The sequence below is a fragment of the Notothenia coriiceps genome, unplaced genomic scaffold, assembly GCF_000735185.1.
Source record: "Notothenia coriiceps isolate Sejong01 unplaced genomic scaffold, NC01 NC01_scaffold00000898, whole genome shotgun sequence".
In the NCBI taxonomy this organism is placed as follows: Eukaryota; Metazoa; Chordata; class Actinopteri; order Perciformes; family Nototheniidae; genus Notothenia; species Notothenia coriiceps.
In genome coordinates this window covers 1,809-26,211 of record NW_011333599.1, presented here as the reverse complement: position 1 = coordinate 26,211, position 24,403 = coordinate 1,809, and the positions used below count along the sequence as shown (strand labels likewise).

At 40.3% G+C, this 24,403-nt stretch overlaps 1 protein-coding gene across 1 annotated transcript; it reads right to left on the bottom strand.

Annotated features, from left to right (window-relative positions):
- Window positions 1-118: 118 nt before the first annotated feature.
- Window positions 119-24,170, bottom strand: LOC104957935 (protein SZT2; the record flags this gene model as incomplete). The annotated part of the gene is made up of 15 exons (XM_010785613.1): window positions 119-2,468; window positions 2,570-2,638; window positions 3,528-3,638; window positions 4,438-4,948; window positions 6,252-6,374; window positions 6,454-6,631; window positions 7,745-7,958; window positions 11,415-11,480; window positions 14,184-14,258; window positions 15,226-15,306; window positions 17,059-17,155; window positions 17,996-18,198; window positions 21,924-22,049; window positions 23,750-23,829; window positions 23,915-24,170. Coding segments are annotated over 15 exons (2,334 nt in total), but the record flags the coding sequence as incomplete, so codon positions are not given.
- Window positions 24,171-24,403: the final 233 nt, after the last annotated feature.

Here is a 24,403-nt window from a genome sequence, read left to right as displayed (position 1 = left end):
AGAACTTCATATTCAGGCTTATCGAAATTAAGCCAACTCAGTTATCCATGCATTACAAACGGCCCGTTAATAATGTTGAGTGACTGTTTTCTAAGTCTTGTAAAAAAGATTCACAACATTATCAGTCATCCTACTGCTTTATTTAGCATTTCATTTACTGTATAAAGTGTTTCGTATATACATAAATTACATTATACAGTAAGAGGGTGCATTGTTTATAATACAGTACAAATGCTAACTCGATCACATTTTGCGTGATGGATATCCAGTGTTTAACATTCAGACTCATTATTGGAAGCAGTGAGAACTACTTTGCTTGATGTTTCTTCATTTTACGTCCACAAATAAGCTCAGACATTTGGTTTTCTTCCTGTGAAAATGTGTGGAAATGTAAGGCTGCGTGTCTTTAATGAAGGTATTGTGGTGGATATCAAGTGTTCGTTGTAAAATCACACTCTTATCCTGCTGGCCTCATGCCCTCTTGTAAATGGAGGTATGATTACCAGCCGCACTGTTTCAGAAAAAACACAAGTCAACTCATCATCCTAAAGATACTTTGGAAACACTCGCCTCTGATGACATGTGGCATGCTATTATGCAAATCATCAAAGATAATATTACCCATTATCTTCCCGTCACATTCACTGCACAACATCAAGATCTTCTATGCAGAGCCGACAACAGTTTCACTTCATACGTTTGGGAATACAATGAAATAAAAGAGAAAAAAAGGCACTTCAGATAACAGATATATGGCAGTGGTGTTCAAGTGGGATTGACACTTTTGTAAATGTTACTCAAAGTCGCCCCAGCTCTCACACTTGTAGAGAACACTGATGTGGTATGAAGAGCTAGCGAAATGCTATCAGAAGGCACAAGATCTAAAGTAATGCAGGCCAGTAACGACACTCATTACAAAACATGTGCAGTTGAAAACACCTCAGAATTAAGTATGATTTTCAAGCAATCTAAACTGCTGATTTACATTGAAGGCATTTCTCTGTGAAAGATTTGAAGAGACAGAAACACAGCAGTGTCTCCAACATGTCTCCTTCAACAGCATGGTGTCAGAACATGTCAGTGCACAATGCAGGACACTCCCAAATCCTAAACGTCTCGGTGTGCTCGAGGTCTTTAGGTAGACCTAATACATCAAAAACTCTGAGGACCCCGTCCATCAAACTGCTCCCACTGAGGACATTTTGGTTCCGTAACACAAGCTGGATCTTTAGTCAGCCTATCAAATAACAAACACAAAATAGAATGATAAACTGAAAACATATTTTTTTAATTATTTTTGAATCTTCCTTCACATCTTTTTTGACCTCTTAAAGGTCAAGGAAAGAAGACATAGGACGTTACCTGTGGACAGTTCAACCTGAGCCAAAGTGTATTTCCAGCATTATGTTGCAGCTGTGCTCATTTACCTTGAGGCTTTATGTTCCATAACTTAATCAATGTACATGACGTGAGCAGAGGTGCTAGGCCCCTGCTGTGATACACTGGGAAACCCTGTGCAGACATTGACTCTTCCATCAGTGAAATTGGCTCAAATACCTCACAGGAATAAGCCCCTAGAACCTGGGAATAAGTGAGTATTTGACCACTTCCAGTTGGCTTGTCTTAAAATCAATGTTTTTTTGTGTGACTGAAATAAGATCTGTATTTGCTACAGGCTGAAGAGATGTTCACGTTTTGTTCGACAACATAAAAAACGCAAGTAGATACCCCACTCGTAAATGTCAGAAGCTTCTATGTGTTAGAAGATTAAATATGCTAATAAAAATGAAATAAGGCTTCTTAACATCACCTCAGCAAACATTAGCTGCTTTTAGCTTAGCCCGCGTGACGCGCTGCCATGCCACCGTGTTGATAGGCTAACATGGCTAATATGGGGACACTATGCAGCTGAACAAAACGTGTAAGTGCCATCAATGCATCCATCAAGTGGTTAACTTCTGTATATCTCTAAAGACGTACTGGTATATGCATAGCAACAAGTAAGTATATCAGATGATGAAGGCTAATTTTGAGCTAGCGGATAGATGTTTTCTGCACACATGTTAGGAGCCGTTTTGTTTGAATCAGATGTTTCCCCTAATGGTTTGATTGTGTTTGGGTTTATGTTGGCTCCCTTTAGGTTTGAGAGCATCCTTTACACTGGAAGAGCTGCATACACACAGCTCCATTACTGTCCCATGTGAGGCTCTCCTCCATGCTGCTCTATGATGGATAGGTGGAGCTGCTGGAGGAGGACTCCCCTCCCCTCGTCTTCCTCCGCTGCCTCCTGTTTCTGTTTGGGTGTAGGTGATTCCATCCGTGCTCTATAACAGCCCCGTCCAGAGGTTGTAGCAGGCGGTGTTGATGACAGACTCCAGGTGGTGGTACATGGACACCAGTTGAGGGGGGGGGCTGCTGCCGGCCTGCTGCTGTGACGGCAGGGGCTCCCTGAACACAACCTTTAGGCTCTGCAGGAAGATGGGAGGGAGAAAGAAACAACGCTGGAATGGTTCGCTGGTTTCAAAACTATAGTGTCCTAATAATGAATCATATCAGTTTCATAACTCACCGTTTTTCCAGCTTGGGCATCGAGAAAGACCAGCACGAAGCAGTCAGTGAACTTCTGGTTCAGAACAGCCTGAAACAAAGAGGATAGACATCAATATAGATTTAAGAGCAGGGATTTTGACTTGTGATCTTAAATATGATAAACATGTAGGAAACACTTTTTGGGTGACCATGAAAAAAAAGCACTGACGGATCAAACAGAGATGTGTGCAAAGCTGCTGACTGCAGATATAGTTTATTTCCCTGAATTCCTATCTTTTCACTAAATACTCAAATGTTCTTCAGCACAGAGACAATAAACCGGCTGATTGACGAAATGTTAACTGTATGGTTATATCATGTCCATAAATACAGTCATATGTTTAGATTTTGTTTTCATTATGTCAAATCCCATGAGTCAAACCAATAACTATTACAACAAGTCTGTGGCCAATAAGCTACTTTCCCCGCCTCCAACGCTGTATCCAGTTCTCGTTATACAGCCATGCTCCAGTCAGAGCTGTTCAATCAGAGTTCTAGAGCTCAGAAAGCTCAGATCTCTCACTTCACACAACCAGTTACACAAACCTTTAAAAAAACCTAACATTTGACAAGAAAATATGACAAATAATAAGGAGACGCAGAGGAGGGATCAGGCTGTGCTTTCAGTTTGTGAGTCTGGAGAAGTGAGGCACATTCTTTTGATCTCCAGCTTTCTCATTTTCAGAATCCCATAACAATAATCCCTCAAGAGTCTTTCTTTAAAATTAAACTCTGAGCTCTCCCAGTGACTCTACTCTTTAAACTCAATGATTGTTCCCATGTTTCACAGCATGTAGAAGCCAGAGAAACGCTGACTTGGGACACTCTGTAAAGACCTCCATTCAAATCGAACCCTAATAAACCCATATTGCGCTGACTGCATCAGTGTTTCTTGTTGCCATGCTGTATTGGCTCTCATATAGAAGGAGTGTTCTCACCAGATACTGGATGCCGTTGTCGTCGAAGTGTCTGCAGCTCTGAGGGAAGCGGTTGAGCAGGACCCGGATCAGACTCTGGTACCAGGCAGGACTCATGGTCAGGAAACAGTCCTACACACACACACACACACACACACACACACACACACACACACACACACACACACACACACACACACACACACACACACACACACACACACACACACACACACACACACACACACACAGTGTGAGGAAGCTCCCTGTACAGCAAACATCCACTGTATCTGTTAATATATGTTTCATCTTTAAATGCATGTACACATCATCTCTGTGAAATATAAATCTAAGCATGTTAAAATCATCTGTTACATAATTAGCTTATATAACATCTACATCTACTAATAATAATAATACATATTGACATGTAGGTAAAGGTATCCAGCCGCAGTATATAACGTCATTAAAACTATCATTTTTTATGATTCTAAAATGGGATATTCCATATTTTAAGTATATTTTGAAGCCATTACTTTTGTACTTGTGAGATTCTGAATGCAGGACTTTTTCTTGTAACAGTATTACAGTATTTATTGTTATATTTGTCTTTATTAGCTTACTTAACAGGGTCAGTGCACACTAATAGACATTTCTGTAAAGTAATGCAAGAGGCTATTTTTCATTGTAGTCCCTGGACAGATGCTTAAAAAAATTATGATAAAAAAAGAAAGAAATACAAATAATAAGTTAATATACTCGTTAAAAGCATGCAACACATGCCTTAATGTAGGAAATCCTAGTAAAAAATAAATAAAAAACACATGTTATATAGCAGGAAGATCAAATGCAGTACTGCTAATTGCTACTGATCTGAGTGTGTGTTCGACCACTGTTGAGAGGCTGGTGGAGGTGACACATGGAGGCTCACCAGCTGGGGGTCGATGTCCCCCACGGAGCGGCTCTGCACCGCCTGCAGCAGCTCCTCCAGCTCGCTGAAGGACAGCTTGGTGAGCTTCAGCTTGTCCAGGTGCTCTCCGTGGAACAGTCTCCTCCACAGGTTGTCTCTACGGCAGTGGCCCATGGCCTGCTCCACGCTGGCCTGGATCTGTCTGCGGGCCGCCAGCACCTCGTTGTTGAGCAGAGGGAACAGAGGGGAGGGGTACAGCAGCCTCTGGGCCTCAGCCCCGCCCCCCGCTAGAGGGTAGAACTCGTTTCCGTCGCTGGGAGTGGAGGCGGCCGCGGCTTCAGACGGTGTTTCTTCCCAGAGGTCCTGCTCGGCTCCAGGGGATCCGCCAGCCTCTGCCTGGTCTGTGGGGAGCCGGCCCCCCAGCTCAGAGGGGTCCCGGGGGATCTGAGGAAGCTTCTTGAAGCGCCGCATGTCGGCAGTGAGGCGGGGGAAGAGCTCTCTCTGACTCGTCATGATCACGTAGAACCGCAACCTGTATATGAAGGTATGTGAGAGATTAGAGAAGCAGTCAGAGTTGGCTCATTGTCATCAGAGGTGGACATTAAACCACAGTGTTTCATATGTAGAGAGGAATTGGTCATGAGTGGCTACTTAAACCTTTAAGAATCCATCATTACTGTGGCCTCCCAACATTCTTTTGATTCAGTCGCTTTGAAGATGTCTTCATTGTGTGACATAATTAAGAGCCAGTCGCCAATAGAGGGCGTTCCATAATCAGGCGACGACAAAGAAACAACAAGGTGAGCTTATTTATCGTTTTCATGTTTATACTCATAAAAAGCCAACTTTTTAGCCTTCATTAGCAACTTGTTATACCGTGACCTGTACCAAAAACTCACACTGTACTAGGATGCAACATAGTATGTTATTGCTTATGAATACTAAGACTTTTTTAATATTGCGGAAGAGAGATTATTTATTTTCTTAGTAACATTTCTTTGTTACAGCCTAGCATGAGCATGCAATTGCCAAAGATAGATACATCTTTCATTTAACATCTACTCTGACATTTTCTGTAATATGTTATTATAGTATCAGGAGAGAAACAGTCGTCTGCGCTCCATATGGGCAGAAACTCCAGGTGGGGTATTAAACATAGTAGAACATGTTGGGTCTGTTAATGGTTACAGTATTGTTAATGGAAATGGACAGTGTATTAATCATAATACGATTGCAGTAGTATCGTTATGTTTAGGTAGTTAAATCTACGGATACAGTTAGTAAAGGAACACAGGCACAGGGCAGCTCACTCAGGCATCCTATAGAAGGGAAGCACGGACCGACAGTAGCAGCTTGTATTGCTGTATTTCAGGGTGAGCATACGTACATAAAAGCCTGGTTCCTCATATTCAAATCAGCTAGAACACAAGTAACGTGTGTGTAAAGAATAGTGTGTTTTGAGTGTTATAGTGCAAGCTGTTATTGTTTTATTGTGCAAGTCCAAGAGAAAGGAAATATTTACAGCATGCAAAAGCTTTTCGAAGTTTTTCTGCAACAATGAAAATATGCCAAGACAATGTTATACTTCAGCTGGAAAATATCCAATTCAGTACAATACTTTACTAACCAAGGGGCCTTCAGACTGTTCTTTAGAATATCAAAATAGACAATTTACATTAAAATCCAAACTATGAATAATTCACTTTATTCTCAGGTTACTTTTAATGTAGATATTCAATGAACAAATACGTTTTCAGAAAAACAAGCAAACGTGCAATGGTTTTGCTTTTTTTTGGCTCACACTTTATGTCATTTTATCTCTGTTATATCTTTACCTTAACAAATGCCTCTCCCCATCGGACTGCTCCTCGAATGGAGCGGCGTTATGGCACACCACCAGGGACACGTCAAAGTCATCGTGGTGGTGCAGGCCCTCCAGATCCTTGTAAGAGCCCGAACTAAAGCAGGAAAGAAGAGAGCAAAGTGGTTAAACTACTGCAAACATACTGTGTGTGTTCTGTGACCAATGTATTGTACCTGTTCCACAGAGCCACCAGGGCGTACTCGTGCAGGTCAGGCGGACCCTTCTTGTTGTCGGTGGAGACGGCAGCCTTGGACATGCGGAGCGGCTTCATGCCATAGGTGCTGGCGTGGTCGGTGATGTAGTTGTAGAGCTGATGAGCCGTTATCATCCCCGTGGTGATGGAAAAGCTCCCTGATGTGGATAAAGATCACAGACTCTCAAAGAGATCATCAAAACATCTCCCACTCCTTCCTGCCAACCCACAGCGCCATAAAACCCTTCAGATGAAAACATGATGATGGAAATATCTATCTTTATCTCTTGAATGACTCAGAAAGTTTTCTGCTGTTAATTAGTCATCTGCTTTTCTCTCTTTTTCTTTTACTAATGACGTTGGGTGAGCCGAGCAGATGTGAAATGCTGCCCCTGTCTTCTTCTAAGCACCTGGCCGAGTAAAATATATTGTGTACTTATCTCTAGCGGTAGTTTATTAAACATAAATTAGATATACATACCCTAAACTAAAAATACTGCATCAGGCCAGCTTGTGTGGTATCAATATTGAAATATTACATTATATCTCACAAGGTGAAGCTCTTATCTTAAGCGACCCACAGTAAGAGAAACTCAGAACAGCAAGAAATGCAGATGTATCACTTAAGCCAAACTATTGTAAGCGCTGGTGCATTAGTCCTGATTTACATAAATATTTTAGGTACTGCAAAACATTTTGAGTTTATTGGCCAAGGCTTAAAAAATAAGTGGGTTTTTAGTCTGCAACAGAAGATTGCGCTGTCTCGATATCAATGGGGAGCTCTTTCTATTATTTTGGAGCCACGATAGCAAACATGAGTGTTTCTCTGTAAAAGGGCTCTATTCTGCTCATTTTAAGATCATATTTCTATTTAGTGCCTCTACTGTGACATGTCTCCATGCTTTGATGTTCAAAAAGCTCTTTATTTTTCTCATGCTGCCTGTGCTGCAGCACCTCTTTTCACCCTCTGCTCTGATTGGTTAGCTGACCGGTCAACCAATTTGAGATGTCCCCTCTGTGCAATTTCTCATTGCTGGGGATCCATTCTTTTCATTTCTCACATAAAACTTTGGGGTACACAACCTTTCTGGATTCACAATTCTGGCAAGTAGACGGCTACTTTTAATCCACTGTGAGCTAATCTCATGTTTTTTGCCGAATATTTTTCTCTTTCCAGCGCACACCTTTGGTGAGTTTGCCTATTTCAGGGGATTCTACATGCTTGGAGCAGTTGGGAGTGACTTTAATATGACTTTATGCTAAAAAGTCACCTTGGAAGACATGGTTGCGTCCAAACTTGGGAATATCGGGGTGATGTGAGATGAAGTCGTCCAGGAAGTCGGTGAGCTGGTAGCCCTGGCGGAGCGTCATGTGGCAGCCGACCAGGTACTGGTGAACCACTCGCAGGTGGAAGTCGTAGCTGAAGGAGTGAACGTGCATCAGGTCCCGCACCTTATCACACTCCTCAGTGAAGAGCATGGAGAGCTAAAGCAAAGGGTGGGGGGCAAAGTCAGCACCAGCACAGAGAGAAAGTCACAGGGAAAAACAACTCTTCAAGTACCTCCAAGCTCAAGTCTGGCCAATTTCATTACACACATCACTGGTAAATGAATAGAATCTGGCACTGAGCAGCACTGTCTCTGCCTGCTTATCTGTGTAATCATCAGCTCTATGCAGTGACCTGCTTTGCTTTTGCTTTGTGCGGTGCACCTTAAGGCCCTGTTGGCTCTGACTCCCACACCTTGGTGAGAGCCTTTTGTAAGCAACTAGATATCAATCAGATTCATAATAGAATCTTATTTAATTAAATCCAACATCAAAGGGGGGCTGACAAAAGCATTCATTGCAAATGTAAATGGCTGCAGTGAGTGTGCAGTTAATTACAGCCCAATAACAAGTGTGCCTCTTGCTTTTACTTTCATCCGGACCATTTGCCTGGAACCTATACAAATAGGCTTTATTCAATCAAATAGGCAAGAAGAACTGCGAGGCTCTCTTTAGCTGGAGAAAATTTTCATCAATGTCGGTGTCTGGAACCTTTCAGCACCTTTTCCTGGCTCAACACTTTCAGAAACTAGCATAAGGGCAGGAGACGTTCCCCCTTTATCACTTCCGAGATAAGAATGTTATCTTCTTTTGCACAGAAGAATGAAAAGATGAACTTTTCATGCAGTCTGGCAGACAAATTAGTTGTGACCTCTTAGCCTGCCATCGACAGAGCCAGGAGGCTGCTGGGACTTCATAGATCTCTTTAGCTCAGAGGTCATACATTTCCTCTTGACTATGAAGCTCATATTTAATACTTCCTAACCTGTAATCCCAAACGGTTCATGTTCAAGCTAATTTAGCACCCTGTGTAACTTTGACAAGAACACATTGTAGGGTAGAGTCACGGAGCTGGTCTCACAAGTGGAATTACTATACATGACAGAGGCTGCATTGATGGCAGAAGCTGTAATCATATGGGGTCAAACAAGAAGAAGACAATACACAAAGCAAGTCGATTGAAGAAGGACAAGAACCATTGGCATTTTACTTTTCAGTTTGTTCTCCTGTACTTACCGTCCTCAAATAGACAAAACAATTAAACATGCATTTTAAACAAACACAATGTAATTTTAGTGGAAAGTAATTCTTTTTCACACAGAAAGCGTGTGCAATGATCTGACAAAACCTCTTTAGGTTGTTCCTAGATATTCATTATTTATAATTAATGTGGATTGTGTTCTTCTGGCGAGCACCGTAGCCAGGATTATACAAGTATTAAGATCATGAATCCAAGTTAATTAAAATACACATTTTATAATAAAGTATTACAGGCATTACGAATAATGTGAACACATTTCAATGAGAAATGTTCTCATACCACACATGCCTTTGTGGATTTTGTCTGGGTTTCTTTGATAACTTTGACCTTTTTTGTGTCTATAAAATAAAATAATATATGGATAATAATATGAAAACCTATTATAAGTAAGTTAACTTTCTTCTTGTATTGGTTATAACCACTGAACACAAGAGTTCGATCATATATAGTTAGCAGTTAGCTTGCTAACTACTACAGCAAGCTAGTTTAAAGGTCCCATGTCATGGCCATTTCCACTGATCATAATTCCATTGTTGAGGTCTACTAGAATAGATTTATATTGTGCAATTTTCCAAAATCACTTTGGTTTCTCACACAGCATCTCTGTAAACTACGTGTATTCACTGAATTTCACTCTGCCTTTAACGGCTCGTTGTAGCTCTAGTAGCTCCAGCCCCCACCCTCCCTGTGAGCACAGTGTGCTCTGATTGGTCGGGACGTTGTGAATCGCGCTGAGCTCCGTGGAGGTGTGGTTTCCTTGTTTAGCGACAGCCAAACACAGCCAAACTCACAGCCAAACTCACCCTGAGCACACACAAAGTCACAGCCGAAGTAAAAACAATAAGTGTGGCTTGATATTGAGTAAGAAAAAGGTTGATAAACGCTGTGAGAATGGGTCTGCAGAGAGAATTTTGCCGCGATCCCAACTGTCTGTTATCAGCCTGCAGCCAGGGAGGAAAGATCAGCAGAGCTGCCTGCTCTGAGTGTGTGTGTGAGGAAGTCCGTGGATTGGTCAATTTGGACCAATCAGCGGGGGCTTAACGTAACGGCTGCTAACGTAACGGGCTCCACGGATTGGTCCATTTGGTTCCGGGTAACGCATGACATCATGCGGTACCCGGGAGAATCAATGGACAGTGATGTATCTCCAACGAGGCGTTTTTGGTATTTTCTGTGTTAGAGTTTTACTCACTACAGGGTGTACTTTGAGGGTTTTGACTCTGCAGACCGTTTACATGCATAAAAACCTTCATAACACACAAGGGGACGGGTAATAACCGGAAAAGCATGACATGGGACCTTTAACAGTCATAAATTGTTAAAGCCAGCTAGCTAGCCGTCAAGGGACATTTATGTTTTTACATGTCTTCAATTTCACATGTGAAATGAAAACCAAGCCAATATATATTCTCAAACTTCAACTTTGGAAAATGTAAACTTTGGAACATCAAATACTTCACTCAGCAGATTTGACCTATTTAAGCTAGCGCTAGGCAGCCTGGGATTCTAACCCGCTCAAATAATAGGTAATTGAAAAACGTTTATCTCTATCATTTACATTTTAATGAATTATAGTTAATTATAGTTAACTATTTTCTTTTATTGGCTATAACAACCGAACACTAGTGTTCAATCTTATATTATTTAATTAGCTTGCTTTATATCACAGCATGCTAGTTTAACAGTGCCAGCTAGCTAGCTGTGACGTTAAATGTGAATGATGTTTTCACACTTCTTAATTTTCACATGTGAAACCCACATGCCAACACAGTACATGAAAAAAAACTTGAATCAATATAGTGCTATGTAATCCAAGCACATTTCACAGTCTGTCAATGTGATCATCTTTAGCGAGCAGAGCAGCAGCAGCAGCCCCATGTTTTTCATTTAAACCCTGGGGGAAAGTTATAGCTCCAATATATCACTGGCAACCAAAGATGCAAGAGAAAATAAGATAAGATTATCAGAGAGAGGGCAGAGGGGCCAGCAGGAGTTGAACGAACACTTAGAGAACACAAGCGGAGACACCCAAACCAGCAAGCACGGACGACAGAAGCCCTGATAAAAGTTGAAAGGAGCAGAAAATCACAGCGCAGCGGGACTCAGACCTGAAACTCAAAAAAAGGAGTAACACCTGACCTTTGAGTTCCTTATTTGGTCAGTCTTCATAGTATGTGTTAGCAACTGTAGCTCCTACACGACAGAACACTGAGACCCATTCATTCCCAAAGAGACAAAAACACAGATATGGAGGTTTGGAAAGAAAGATGGCAGCAAGCAAAGCGGCAGGGGGGGCTTGGGGGGGATGAAGCCTGATTGTAGGGAGACACCCCTCCCGTGAGAATGGGACATACCGCACAGTCAGATACTGGGGTGGCATCTGGGAACGGCTTGCAACGAGGTTTGGTGAGGAGGCTGCCCTGATGGAGAGATGACATGAGGTGGGACACACTGACACACACACATCCTGACACTCACTCACAAACAGATGGATGAAAGGGAAGACTGAAGACATACTACAAGAATAAATAAGAACATGTTTTTCCATACTACAAAAATGCGATGAGACACATTACATACACACGTTAGAGCTGTGGAAAGGCATTTGATAAGGCTGGTGCACATATTGAAAACCTTGGGGCCGTTCACTTAAGAGTAACCAAGTATTCCACAAGTCGACGCCTATCACCATGAGACAGCACTGCAGGTACAGTACAGTAGTTTGCGTGTAAAACACAATGCATGAATATACAGACATTACATATTTCCTTCTATATTAATAACCTGTTGTGCTATGGTGCAGGAATGAGTCCCTAAAACATGCAATTGAGTTAGGTCATGAGGTCTGTGATTAACACAAGCTGATATTTAATACGACATAAATACATAAGTAAGTTCTACATTTGAGAATCGCTGAATCGCCAAGCATTAGCCGCCTTTAGCTTAGCAGTGGTAATGTGAAGTAATGTGGATTTTTACTTTTTCATTTACACTACAAAAATATAAAGCGGTGTTATTGTGTGGGGATTATCCTGCTGAAAAAATGTGTAAATATCATAAACATGTGTTTGACAAACATCTTATGAAATGCTAACTTCTGGGTCGGCCTACACAAATACTTCATCACTGCACCACTACATATATACATTAGCCTTATTAATCATTATTCATGTTATATAAATACATGTTTGTTTCAGTGAACAAGACAAAGTAAATTCCCTTTATAATAATTATTACTATTTAAATTAATTAAATTAATTGCTTATTTAAGTCGATGTTCAGCCTTTTCACAACATTCTCAGTAAACAAAGTAGCTGTAATGAATGCATCCTTTCTGCCTTTCTCACCACCTTAACCCTTTTGCACCCCCTCTATCTGAGCATGAAGCCACAGATTAGAGAAATGTTCACAACACCACAAGGTAACAAATGCCACAACATCTTTGACATCTCTGCCTGACATCTCACATCAAAGTGCACCGGTGTGTAAATCTGAACATGGATCAGTCACAGATGGGAGAGAATGAAAACAGTTTGTGATATAGATCAGGATTTAGGTGAGAAATGAAGCTGTGGGTTGGTGGCAGACGGGATTAGAGTTATATCTGATGGCCTTAAATCCTTAAAAAATGCAAAATCACAGATGTGAGAAATTGCCTCTGATTATGTGGAGTCAAATCACAGCTGTATGAATAGAATAGATAGTAGAGTTCCTCAGCCATCTTAAAACATACAGTATATTCAAATGTACAGGAAACGTTTTGTACCATAACATTTCTTCCACATCTATCTTCAGAAGAAGAATTTTGAAAATGATATCAAAAAACGTTCTATTCTGTCTAAGGTCAGCTCTGTCAGAAAGTTTGTTGCCGGCTCACAGAAAATGTTGAGGAAAAATATCCTAATGTTTAATGCTGAATGAAAGATTTGCACATTCACCCCTGAGAGCAAATTCTTCTTAAATAAATTGATTTCGCTACATATTTTCATATAAAATGCTGATGTTTGCTTTATCTTAACATTAAGTGGCCCAATGAGTGACACCCAGAGCAGTGAAGAAACACTAAAGTGTCATAAAATCAAAGAACCCTTAACTGAAGGTAAACATACAAAAACATGCAGGCAACTGAATAACACTGTATGGATTTCTTAATGAGTCCACATAGTTGTGCTGGGAGGAACTGATAAGATACACTGCCAAACTCAATATTGTGTCAGAGATTCCTCACTTATTTTAGTCTGCTGTCATTTCCAGACTCTACTCCCCTGAAAAACACAGCATCAGTTGGTAGTATAAATGCTTATAAATAACAAATGTTTATGTTCTCTTGGTCGTATCTTTCTGTGATAAAAGATGCCCACAATGTGGATCCATCTACTGCAGATGCACAAGTACTGAGAGAGAGACCAACAATGTTATTTTGAGTCTTTCCACCGGATGAATCAAATATATAAATATATATTCAGCATATCCTTCCATAACTGTAATTCTATGATCAAACACCTCCCCTATGGGTGAACTAGAGCAACGAGCCAAAGTTACACAAACTGTATCAACATACAGTACAACCCCTAGGAAGAAGACATCACACTACTGACAAAACATCACAGTAACCTCAGGTGCCACATTTCATTGTTCAGAAAGTAATCCCACTACATTGTCATAAGGACAAAATAAAAAATAAACTAAAGCAGCAAATATACTGAAATATGCTCGCAGAAATTAATATATCATTATGGTATACATTTTTCAGCAGTTTCCCATATTGAGAGATTGTAGGTGTCTTTTAGTACCACACAGTAGACTTTTATAAACCTAACAAGGTGGAGATTGTCCTTAGAGTAGTCATTTCTAACTGCAATTCTTTCTACCAAACAAATACAGTTTGTAGCAGGTCCCTGAAAGACCTCTGACATCTTGCTGAACCCTGAGACCCCTCAGAGTAGTCCCAGCATGCTCCAGTAAAACCACTGTTCTACAAGGAGATCAATGCACATTCTTCTCACGTGTCAAACATATGTATTGAATCACTTTGTATGCCATAACTCATGGGCTCTCTTTCATGCTTTTAATCACTGCAGATCCCCAGAGAAGAGAAGGCACAGCTCAGTTTGCATATTTACCTGGGAGTTGACTGTCTGGCCCATGGGGATGCGGGAACACTCCAGTGCATACTGCTTCACACAGAAGTAACACCCCTGGCAGCACGATAAGGAGAACGTGTAATTACTTTATGAAAATCAACAATCCTGGATCTATTCATATCTTCTGGGGAAAGTAAACATTTTACTTTGTGCAATATATGGCTCTTCAGGAACTCTGTCTATTAATTAGTGATTATCTCAGCTTGGGCTTGGCACTATAACCAGGTAACAGAAAGTATACACGATACACTTTGGTGATCGATTTAAAGTGTACACGTTTATACCAGGCAGGTTGAATTAAAGATGCTATTAAGTGTCATGGGAAGTGTAGGATTTAGTCATTAGCATCAGACAGTTGGTCTTACACTTTAGTCTAGAGCTAAATATAAACAACTGTTGTTTGGAAGGCCATGACTATTCATAGACATCCGTGGTCCCTAGAGATTGACCTCAAATGACAGTAGGGATACTCTGATTTATCGTCATCAGGTCAACCATTTAATGTGTTTGATACCCTGGTTAATGACAAAATACCTGCTAACCATTAGCTTTAGCTGCACTTTTTTTTACGGCTCCTTAGCAAATGTAAGCATGCTAACACAATCAATTAAACTGGTTAACATCAATCCTGCTAACCATCAGCATGTTATTTTGCCTTAGTAGTGCCTAAGTATTTTAGCATGCTGATGTTAGCATTCAGCTGCTAGCATCTCCGTGCTTATCTACAGGAGCTGATAGGATGGCCTTTGACTAAGACCAAAATTATTGGACTTATTTTAGGAACTGCATTGACCCAGTGGTGTACAGTAAAAAAAAAAGACTAAATGAAACCACTTAACTTGGCAATTCAATACAAATATACATGAATGTCATATTGTGCAATCTTTGTTATTTTGAGATGCATCAGAAACATTTTACAATTTAATTGAAACAAAGATGAATAATGCTTTAAAATGAAAAGGTACCTTTGCGACAAAAAACAAATAGGTGAGCACAATGCCCTTCATGATCTCCTGCTCACCTGAAAAGCCAGTTCCATCAGCACGATGCCCCCTGGCAACGCCCTCTGGAGGTGGTACGCAGTAGTGCCAGATGCTATGGCCTGCCAAGTGAAATCAGTCACAGGTTGTCAAATGAAGGTGTTTGAAGGCAGATACAGCTGACATTGTGTGCTGCTTTTTCATTTCAGTAAAAAGGAAGAACAACTCCATTTTGTGATTGGATGTCTACTGTTTCAATCATACACAATTGGCGATTTAACACTAATTAGATGGAAATCATTAAACAGACTTCCTTTGCTCTGTAGATTAAAGAAATGTTTAATAGTTTACAAGCTTGAAGAAATCCAATACGCATTAAAAATCTCTTCCACAAAGTTTATAAAGATTAAAAGAGAATTAACTTACCAGATAACTTACCAGGTAAATAAACATTTAAAATCAGTCTTTAAAAAGGCAAGAAAATTACAATTACATTTTCTTTTCTTATTAAAAAGTTAAATAATAATATAGGTGCAAAAATACAAGAACAAAAGTTAAAGTCCAGTGTAACATATAATGAGTTATCTTATTCAGTTGAAGAAAAACTGAAAATTCTTCAGCCTGGATTTTAAAAAAGTGAGAGTTTCAGATGACCTGCAGGGTTCTGGCAGCAAATACTAAAACTACCTTCTGGAAGAGCACTGCAGAAGATTGCTCGGTGGTTGAACCAGTGTTTAAAAAACTTTTATTGCCCTGACAGTGTCTAGTATAGTTGTCGTAAAACATCATTTGGGATTTCACCCTGGCCTCTTGACTCTGCCGTGTGCTTTTTGTGTGTGTGTGCTTGTGTGTGCTTGTGTGTGCGTGTGTGTGTGTGTGTGTGTGTGTGTGTGTGTGTGTGTGTGTGTGTGTGTGTGTGTGTGTGTGTGTGTAGAGCAGAGAGGATGCTGCACGTGTTACCATTGAGTACAGAAAAAAATTGCACAACCTATAACCAGTTTCCGTTCTGAACCTGGCTACAGAGGACTACTCTACGTGTGAAGTTTTCAACCTGAAGGGACAAGAAGCTTTAGTCCAAAGCACCTTCACTGATGTTAGCAGCAATGAAAAGGTTACCACTATGTGTCAAATGCTTCATGTTTCCTGAACGCCCAGTGGCTAGTAGAGCACTACTCTTTCTTTTTATTTCTACAGCACCACATTCTATCTCTATTAACACTGTTTTAGGAAGCATTATATATTACATTCTATAACTAAACTTTTTCTAATTCTATACCCAAATGAACTATTCCTCACAGCACAGCTCTCCTTATTTCTAGAGAAATTCTTTATCGCATTGTGAGCACATTGTCTTCGTTTTAATATTGTGAACCCCGCACAACAATTTTTTCATATTTATATAATGATATAAATATTTCTCTATATCTCTAGTGGTATAGCGTTTTTTTAATTGTTATATTTTTGGACCTTTTCTTACAATCAATGTGCACCATACACACCAGAGAAAATGTCTGTGTACTACTACTTGGCAATAAGCTTGTTTCTGATTCTGCTTGTTATATCTGGCGTTAGATATCCCCGCTGTAGTTTGGATACAGTTCGATTTTGCAAAAAGTAACTGTGTACTAACTAACTAGCAATAATCATAACTACTAACTCAAGCTTCTAAATATATATACTGTATATATAAATTAAAAGGGGCCCTATTATGTCTTTTGGGGTTTCCCTCTCCTGAAGTGTGTTATATATGTGTTTGTGCATGTAAATAGTCTGCAAGGCTAAAATCCCAAACTTTAGTTTGCTCTCTGTATGACTGACTGGACTTTCTTGCAAGAAATAAAATGTGAAAAAGACCACAACCCGTGAAAACTGACCTTAGGGCTGTCCTCGCTCTTCTGCTTTACGTAAGAGAAAGACATCCTCCCTTCTGTGGACATAGAGTTCAGCATAGAAGCACGAGCCCGGGCGATGCTGTAAGAGATGGGAGGGGGGTGGGGGGGGTGTAATGGTCAGTTAGGGTCTGGTTAAATAAGAGAGAAACACGCAGAGCTAAGCCGTAAGACAACATTCAGAGAATCACACGGTCTGAGCCTAGAAAGTGACAGGCTGCTCTGCTGACATCTACCAGGGGCAGCAGAGCGGAGGGAGGGTCAGAGGTCAGGCACGGATCCAAACACATATGATGACTAATCGATGAATAATGCTGACGCATAAGGTAGAAAGAGCAAGGAGTGATACTGCGTAACATATGGAATTCTCCCAAAGATTTTTATATTTCACAAGGCAAACCATTAGCTTTGGCTACTGTTAGCAATGCAGTGCAATTCATTAAAAAAAATGATGGAAACCATATAACCACCACGGCCCCTAGTAGACCCCCCCACACACAATAACACAGACTATTACACCCCTTGTTGTTTAATACCAAGTTACCAACCAGCTATGTGCAATATGTGCAATATATATATGCCGTTAATAACTGTGCAATATATACCTGGCTGCTAAATCCTCAGAACTGTTACAAGATGTGTATTTTGTAAATTGTGTAACTTTTTTTATTCTAATTTTTTTTTTTTTAATACTTTTATTTGCTGTAACAATGTACTCTGTACCCTCTGTGTGACTAATAAAGGTATTCTGATTCTGATGGTTCAGAGTGGTTTTACATGCATTTTAGAGCCTACTTTGATCGAAGGGAAAGCCTGTAATATAATGTGAAACACCGAAAAAAAAGACGGCAGCTTAGAATAGCAAGTGTCACAGGTAGATATTCAACTTAAAGCGCAAAATAAAGAATATTTAGGGACAGACCTGCGCGCTGGAGACTGCGGTCGGACCTGCACCAGGATGAAGCCCATGCTTTGCAGGTACTGGACGTACTGCTGCAAGAAGGTGCTGGAGATGTCCTGCAGCCAGGCCTCCTCCTTCAGGCGGCTGGGCAGCATGTCGGCAGAGTCCGTGCTGTAGCTGCGGTCCCGGCCCGACGCCGTGGAGTCGTTGGAGCGATGGCGTTTCTGGCACAGGGAACAGTGGACATAACTCAGCCTCACAGAACTCTTTCAATGTATGCAGACAATTTTTTGTATAGCAATAATTATTATTATCAAGCAAACATAATGTATGCTAAACTTTGAGTAATAGCCAGTAGGCTAACCTAGATGCCTTTCCAAAAATAAGGGCAAGGCAAGTTAAGTTTATTCATACAGCACCTTTCAGCACACAGCAACCCAAAGTGCTTTACAAAATAAAATAAAAGACAATTAAGAATAAATACAGTGGAAGCACAGTATAAAATGACATTTAAAGACAGGCATTTAAAAGCAAAGATAATAAAATAAACACAACAGAATCTTTCTAAATGGCCAACTTTCTGGGGGGCGGGGCTTATGGAAGCCAAATAGAAATATGTCCGCAATTCCATGAGAAATGTCTGTTCCAAAATTTTTGAAGTTCGGAGAAACTATGTAACTACCACACAATAGGGGGCGCTACTGAGCTGTTTTAACAAAAAAATGACGATTATTTTTTGTTGTTGTACATTCTCGAAAAAGTCGTTGACTTTGACGTGTGTCCCAAATGTTGTGTTCGAAGCTCATTTTAGCACATCGCAATAAAAAGAAATGTTATAGGCCACGCCCGTGTTCGTCATTTGTTGCGACACTTAAAATATAAGTTCAAAATCTGTGATATTTGGGCATTTCTTTCTAAGCCCCGCCTTTTTGCAAATAAGTTTTGTTTTAACGGCGGCCATACTTATCTACTGAACATGCTCATTTCCTAGGATAATATGTCTGACCCTCCACCGATGCTGTATACTAAGTTTGGTGTCGAAAAACAAAAAATTGAAATTTAAGTCAATATTTCACTGTTTAAAAAAAAAAAAAATCAAAGTAGGCGGAGCTTAGAGGTTCAAGAGGACCAAATGTAGAGCAGGTCCACCCGGATAAGTGTGCAAAATTTCAGGTCAAACGGACTTACGGTGCGACTATGTAAATTGTTCCAAAATTATTTACATATAGGTGGCGCTAGCGAGCATGTTGGACAATTTGAACCCATTGACTCCAGAATGTACAATTTTTTACCGGTCCTGGCGTCCGTGCAAAGTTATACAATTTTTTAAGCGTCCTAAAGCCCTCAAAAACAGGTTTAAAGCGCAGGAAGAAGAAAAAATCAGAGGATAACAATAGGTTCCTCGCACTTCGTGCTAGGACGCCGTTGGGTCCTAGTACTCTCGCGCTCGGGCCCTAATAACGGAAGCTTTTGGCATATGTTTTTCAACGGCTATGCAATAGTAGATGACCCCGGCTTTTATTGATTGTGATTGAAAGTGATTGAAACACTTTCTTATTATTTATTTTGTAATATCTTCAAGACATTCTTTTTAGTTTTACAGCTTATTGAACCTTTTTGTTTGACATCAGCCATTATAGATAATATGGCCATCTGAGTTTGTGTGGTACTGTTTGTGGTTTGTTTTAACTGTGTAATAAAGTTAATTATTCAAAATGTTAGAGTTCCTTATTTTCAAACAGAAACTAGCACTACTGTTCAAAATAAATAATATATACATTTGGGAATATTTTTTGCTTTTTCTTGTTGTACCGAACCCGTACCGAACTGTGACCCCCAAACCGAGGTAAATGCAGAATCGTGAATTCTGTGAACCGTTACACTCCTACAGGAAAGGCATTGTGTTTGTTTGTTACATTGACACTGACCGCTATCGTTTATCAAAAATGTGTCAGACAACGGTCATTTTGTACATTTTTTGACAGTGGATCAGTTGAAATAAATATTATATATATGAATATATTCTTATCTTTATTATAATGAAGATGAAATACTTGAAAAGGGCCCTATTATGCTTTGGGTTTTTCCCTTTTCTGTAGTGCGTTATATAGGTTTTAATGCATGTAAATGGGCTGCAAAGGCTACAATCCCAAAGTTACCCCCAGAGGGAGTTTCTCTCCCACACACTCCCCCTGCCTGAAACGCCTTAATTAGAATGATTTGTTTACTTCTGTAACATAGTGACATAACCATGTAACACTTGTGCTNCCCCGGACCGGTGGTCTCTCAGGCCTTAACAGGGTTAAAAAGCAGGGTCCTAAGATGGAGCCTGAGAACCCAACATGTCTACTTGTAGGAAACTTCTGCAGCATGAGTCAGGAACTCAGAGACACGGGACGCAGCCAGGAGTTCTGAGTCAAATACGTATCTTTAATACAAGTATCGCCGGAAAGAAATCACATCACAAGTCACACAGTCAGAGGTTCTGAACTGCACGGGTTGGTTGCCATGTCAAATCTGCCAGCGCTCCTCTCTCGAGTAGAACCCTTTAACTGTTTACAGAGAGAATTCACATATTGGGGGAGGGTGCGTAAACACTGGGAACACTGCAGATATCCCCGATATCTGGAAATACTCAATGACCTGTCTGGAGAGCTTAGAAAGCCAACGTTCTCACAGTCGTAAAACCCTCTGTGACCGATAATAAAACTGAGAATAACATCACATGATTCCATTATCACATTCCTTACGGGAGATAACAGACTTAGGGTTTGTTGTAAATGTCAACAGGCAAAAAGGTTAAATATTTAGAAGTAAAGACAGAATTAATCCCTAACAATACTTGTCAATGCTGATGTGTAATTGCCTATAGAGACAAAGTTGTTTCTGTCCTTTAAGTAGGAATCAAACCAATTTAGGACTGTTGCCGAAAGTCCCACCCAGTTTTCCAGTTGGTCTAGTCATATATTGTGGTCAACAGTATCAAATGCAGCGCTAAGATCTAATAATACCAACACTGAAGTTCTGCCACTGTCTGTGTTTAAATGGATGTTGTTTAAGACTTTAACAAGAGCAGTCTCAGTTCTGTGATTTGGTCGAAAGCCTGACTGGAACACATCAAAACCGTCAGTTAAAAACATGAAATGACTCAGCTGTTGAAAAACAACTTTTTCAATAATTTTTCCTAAAAAAGGGAGGTTTGATATTGGCCTATAATTATTCATTACGGATGCGTCTAGATTATGCTTTAATAAGATTGGTTTGATTACTGCAGTTTTGCAGGACCTGTGGAAATGTGTAAATTAACGGCCGTGATTAATCTGGAAACCTTAGAGTGCACATTACCAAGTTTGACCGAACTACCTCCCGTAATTCTAGCATAGAATTGCATGGCGTTCAAAAGGTTTACGATTTATTCAACTTTAAACAAAGTTTGTGTTGCTTGTAAATAGCGATTTGTAAAAAAGTATTTTAATATGTGGACTTTATTGTTCAATCATAAAACCACTTTCTATAGACACATCTTTTACTTCAAATTTGAAACTAACAAACTACAATCTTTGCAAAAAAATATTTGATCACTACTTTCATCGAATTATGTGTGTTTTATTTCAAATCAAAGCACGTGGTGTTATTACACATTTGAAATGTTTCAAAAACTAAATCCTGTCTCAACTTTGACATATACCAGTCCATGATAATTTAACAAGATATGGTCCTCTGATCTTAAGTATAGTCAAAATAAATAAATCTTTTGCTCAAAAATAAGGTATCATGTTGTGTAAACGAGGTTTATTGACCATAAATGTCAAAAGAAAAGTATTGAGTGATGAGTTTGCATAAAGGAGGCTTTAAAGTGTGCCAAAAAAAGTAGCAAAGTTGAGGAATGTAGCTAACACAAAGGTTAAACAGTACACAACCTCCTCTCCGAGTCAGGCTGTAAACGTACCTTCACTGGAGGCTGAACAATCTGCTCCTCTTGGATCTGCTTCCTGAAGGTGGGGTCGAAGAGGAGGGGGGTGGCACAGTAGTGGACCAGCCTGGACGAGTGCTTCAGGGTCTCCAAATCTGCACCCTGCGGAGACATCCATGATAAGATAAGACGACGACCCCTCAGAGGTATTCTGATACACGAAAATGTAACTACTTTGCTTTCAAGATAAAGTCTACCAGGCTCTATACTTTAGTTCAGCAGTGTTCACGGGCAGCTTCCACATCAAAGATTCAGCAGATGGAATCCACACTGAGTGTACTGTATGAACTACATCGGGCTCGACTATCAGATCCTGACTTTGATGCAGTCTGATCACGTCGTTAAGCTCATCCAGTGGCATGAAAATCAACCTAAAACCAATTTCCAGTGGACAAGCCTTTGGATCTGCATACCTTCAGATGAGCTCTGTGGGTGTTGAAATATCAAGTTGTAAATGTGTGCCACAATGTAACCTCTCTAGAGATGTCACTGTGGAAGACTGAAACCTTTTTAATCAGCCCTGGATATTTCCCACTTTGAAACATGGCAATGCTGAATGATTTCCCAGAGGAATGAAGAGTAATTTTGGCTCCTTAAAGCTGTAAAGTAGTGAGCGGCACCACTCCCCCAGGTTCTGTCAGGTCCAATTAGCCACACTTGATATTAGGCTACTTTCACCATGCAGGAAGTTAATACTCAATTCAGATTTACCGGTCAGATCCAATTTGTTGGGAGCATGTTCACATTGTGTTTCTTTTCATGTGTTCAATATGTAATACCATTTTGACTTCTTCAGCCCTCTCAATGAAGTGAAAAGTACATTAAAATCTTTCATGCTCATGCATTAGACGATACATTCCGCCTGCACTGCAAGTACAGTAAGTAGAAAGACTAATACCAGGCTTAGAGAAGTAAACATGTTTCGGTGTTTGGCTTTTAAATGAACCGTTTTAAAAAGGGGCCATGTTTAATGTTACACTAAAGTTACAGCCTCCAGTGCTGCAGGAAACACACAGATGACAGGACCCCACGTGGAGATTATAAGAAAGATCCATTTTGACCGGCTCTGATTTTCATCAGATTGGTCAAATGTTTCTTATTCCTGCCCTGACTGACCAAATGACAGGAAATTAGACTGACAGGCATACACCCTATGTTTTGAAAGAGAACTCCACAAAAGGTTTTGTGGCTACAATGAAAAAGGATCAGAAGCAGCTTAGCTGTGTTGGTACTGCAGCCATGTTCTTCTGTGTCTTTTTCCAACTATTTTAAATATGTAAACAACCAACTAACACTACTTTATTGTTCTCATTCTCCTTCCTGGAATGAAGAAAATTTACAAAAAAAAGTGATCGTGATTTTCCCACTGCTGGATACTACCAGAGTGTCTGTTTTCAATCGTCCTTATGACAAATTATACATTCGAGTGCACCAACTGTTCACAGGTTGCTTGCCTCAAAATAGACTTGTATCCTAGTTAGTATGACAAAACTGAAAACAAAAGTCAGATACTTGGCAACGGTGGGGAAGGTAACAACAAAAAGATCCTAATGACCCTCTGGTTAGATATGACAATTACCGAGAGTTATTTATGTATCTGCTCTCTGTTAACTGTGTCCTATACATTCAATTATTTACTGATTTGTGGATTGTTTATTCGTGTATTTTAGTTTTTTAGAACTGTATTTCTTGTTGTTGTGTAACCATACTGTATATTTTCTTAAAATGCAAATAAAAAAAAGGATAATAAAAACAAATTCCTACATGTGTATAGATGTGTGCATGTGACTTGTGGTACTTACTGAAATGGGCATGTTGGACTGTGCCGACCTCTGCTGCCACGTCACAAAAAGGTTCTCTATCTTCATCTGCTTCTCCAGTTCTGTCAGCGCAAACACAGGAAACTGGGTTTGATGGGCTCATTGAACAAAAATGACATTCTTTTTATAAGAAGTAGCAGTAATAACCTCTCCGCTCAGCAACTTTGATCTCCAGGAGCTGGCTGCCATGTCGGGCCACCACATCCCCCTCCATCAGGGGCCGGATGGTGCACACGTCCCTCAGAGCCTCGTCGAAGGGAAGCAGCTCGGAGGGGAAGTGGAGCGGGGCGAGGCTCCGGACCGAGGGGCCCAGCCTGCCCTGCTCCTTACTGGGTAGGGGGGGGACCGCGCTGCGCAGCAATGCATCGGGCTCCATGGAGGGGCTCAGGAAGGGGTTGGGATCCTGGAGAAGACAAATAAGAAGAAGAAAAATAAATAAACAATCTGTGAAAAAATGACAAGGAACACTATTTGTATGACATGACAATAAATGCTAAACAAAGCGACAGCAAGGACAGACAAAAGGATGACCGCACATCAGGTAACTAAAGAAGCCAAAAGTGGGTATTTTCAAATCGTCATGTACAGTAGTCAGATTGAAATCATATTCCAAAAAGTGTTAGGAATATTAAATGA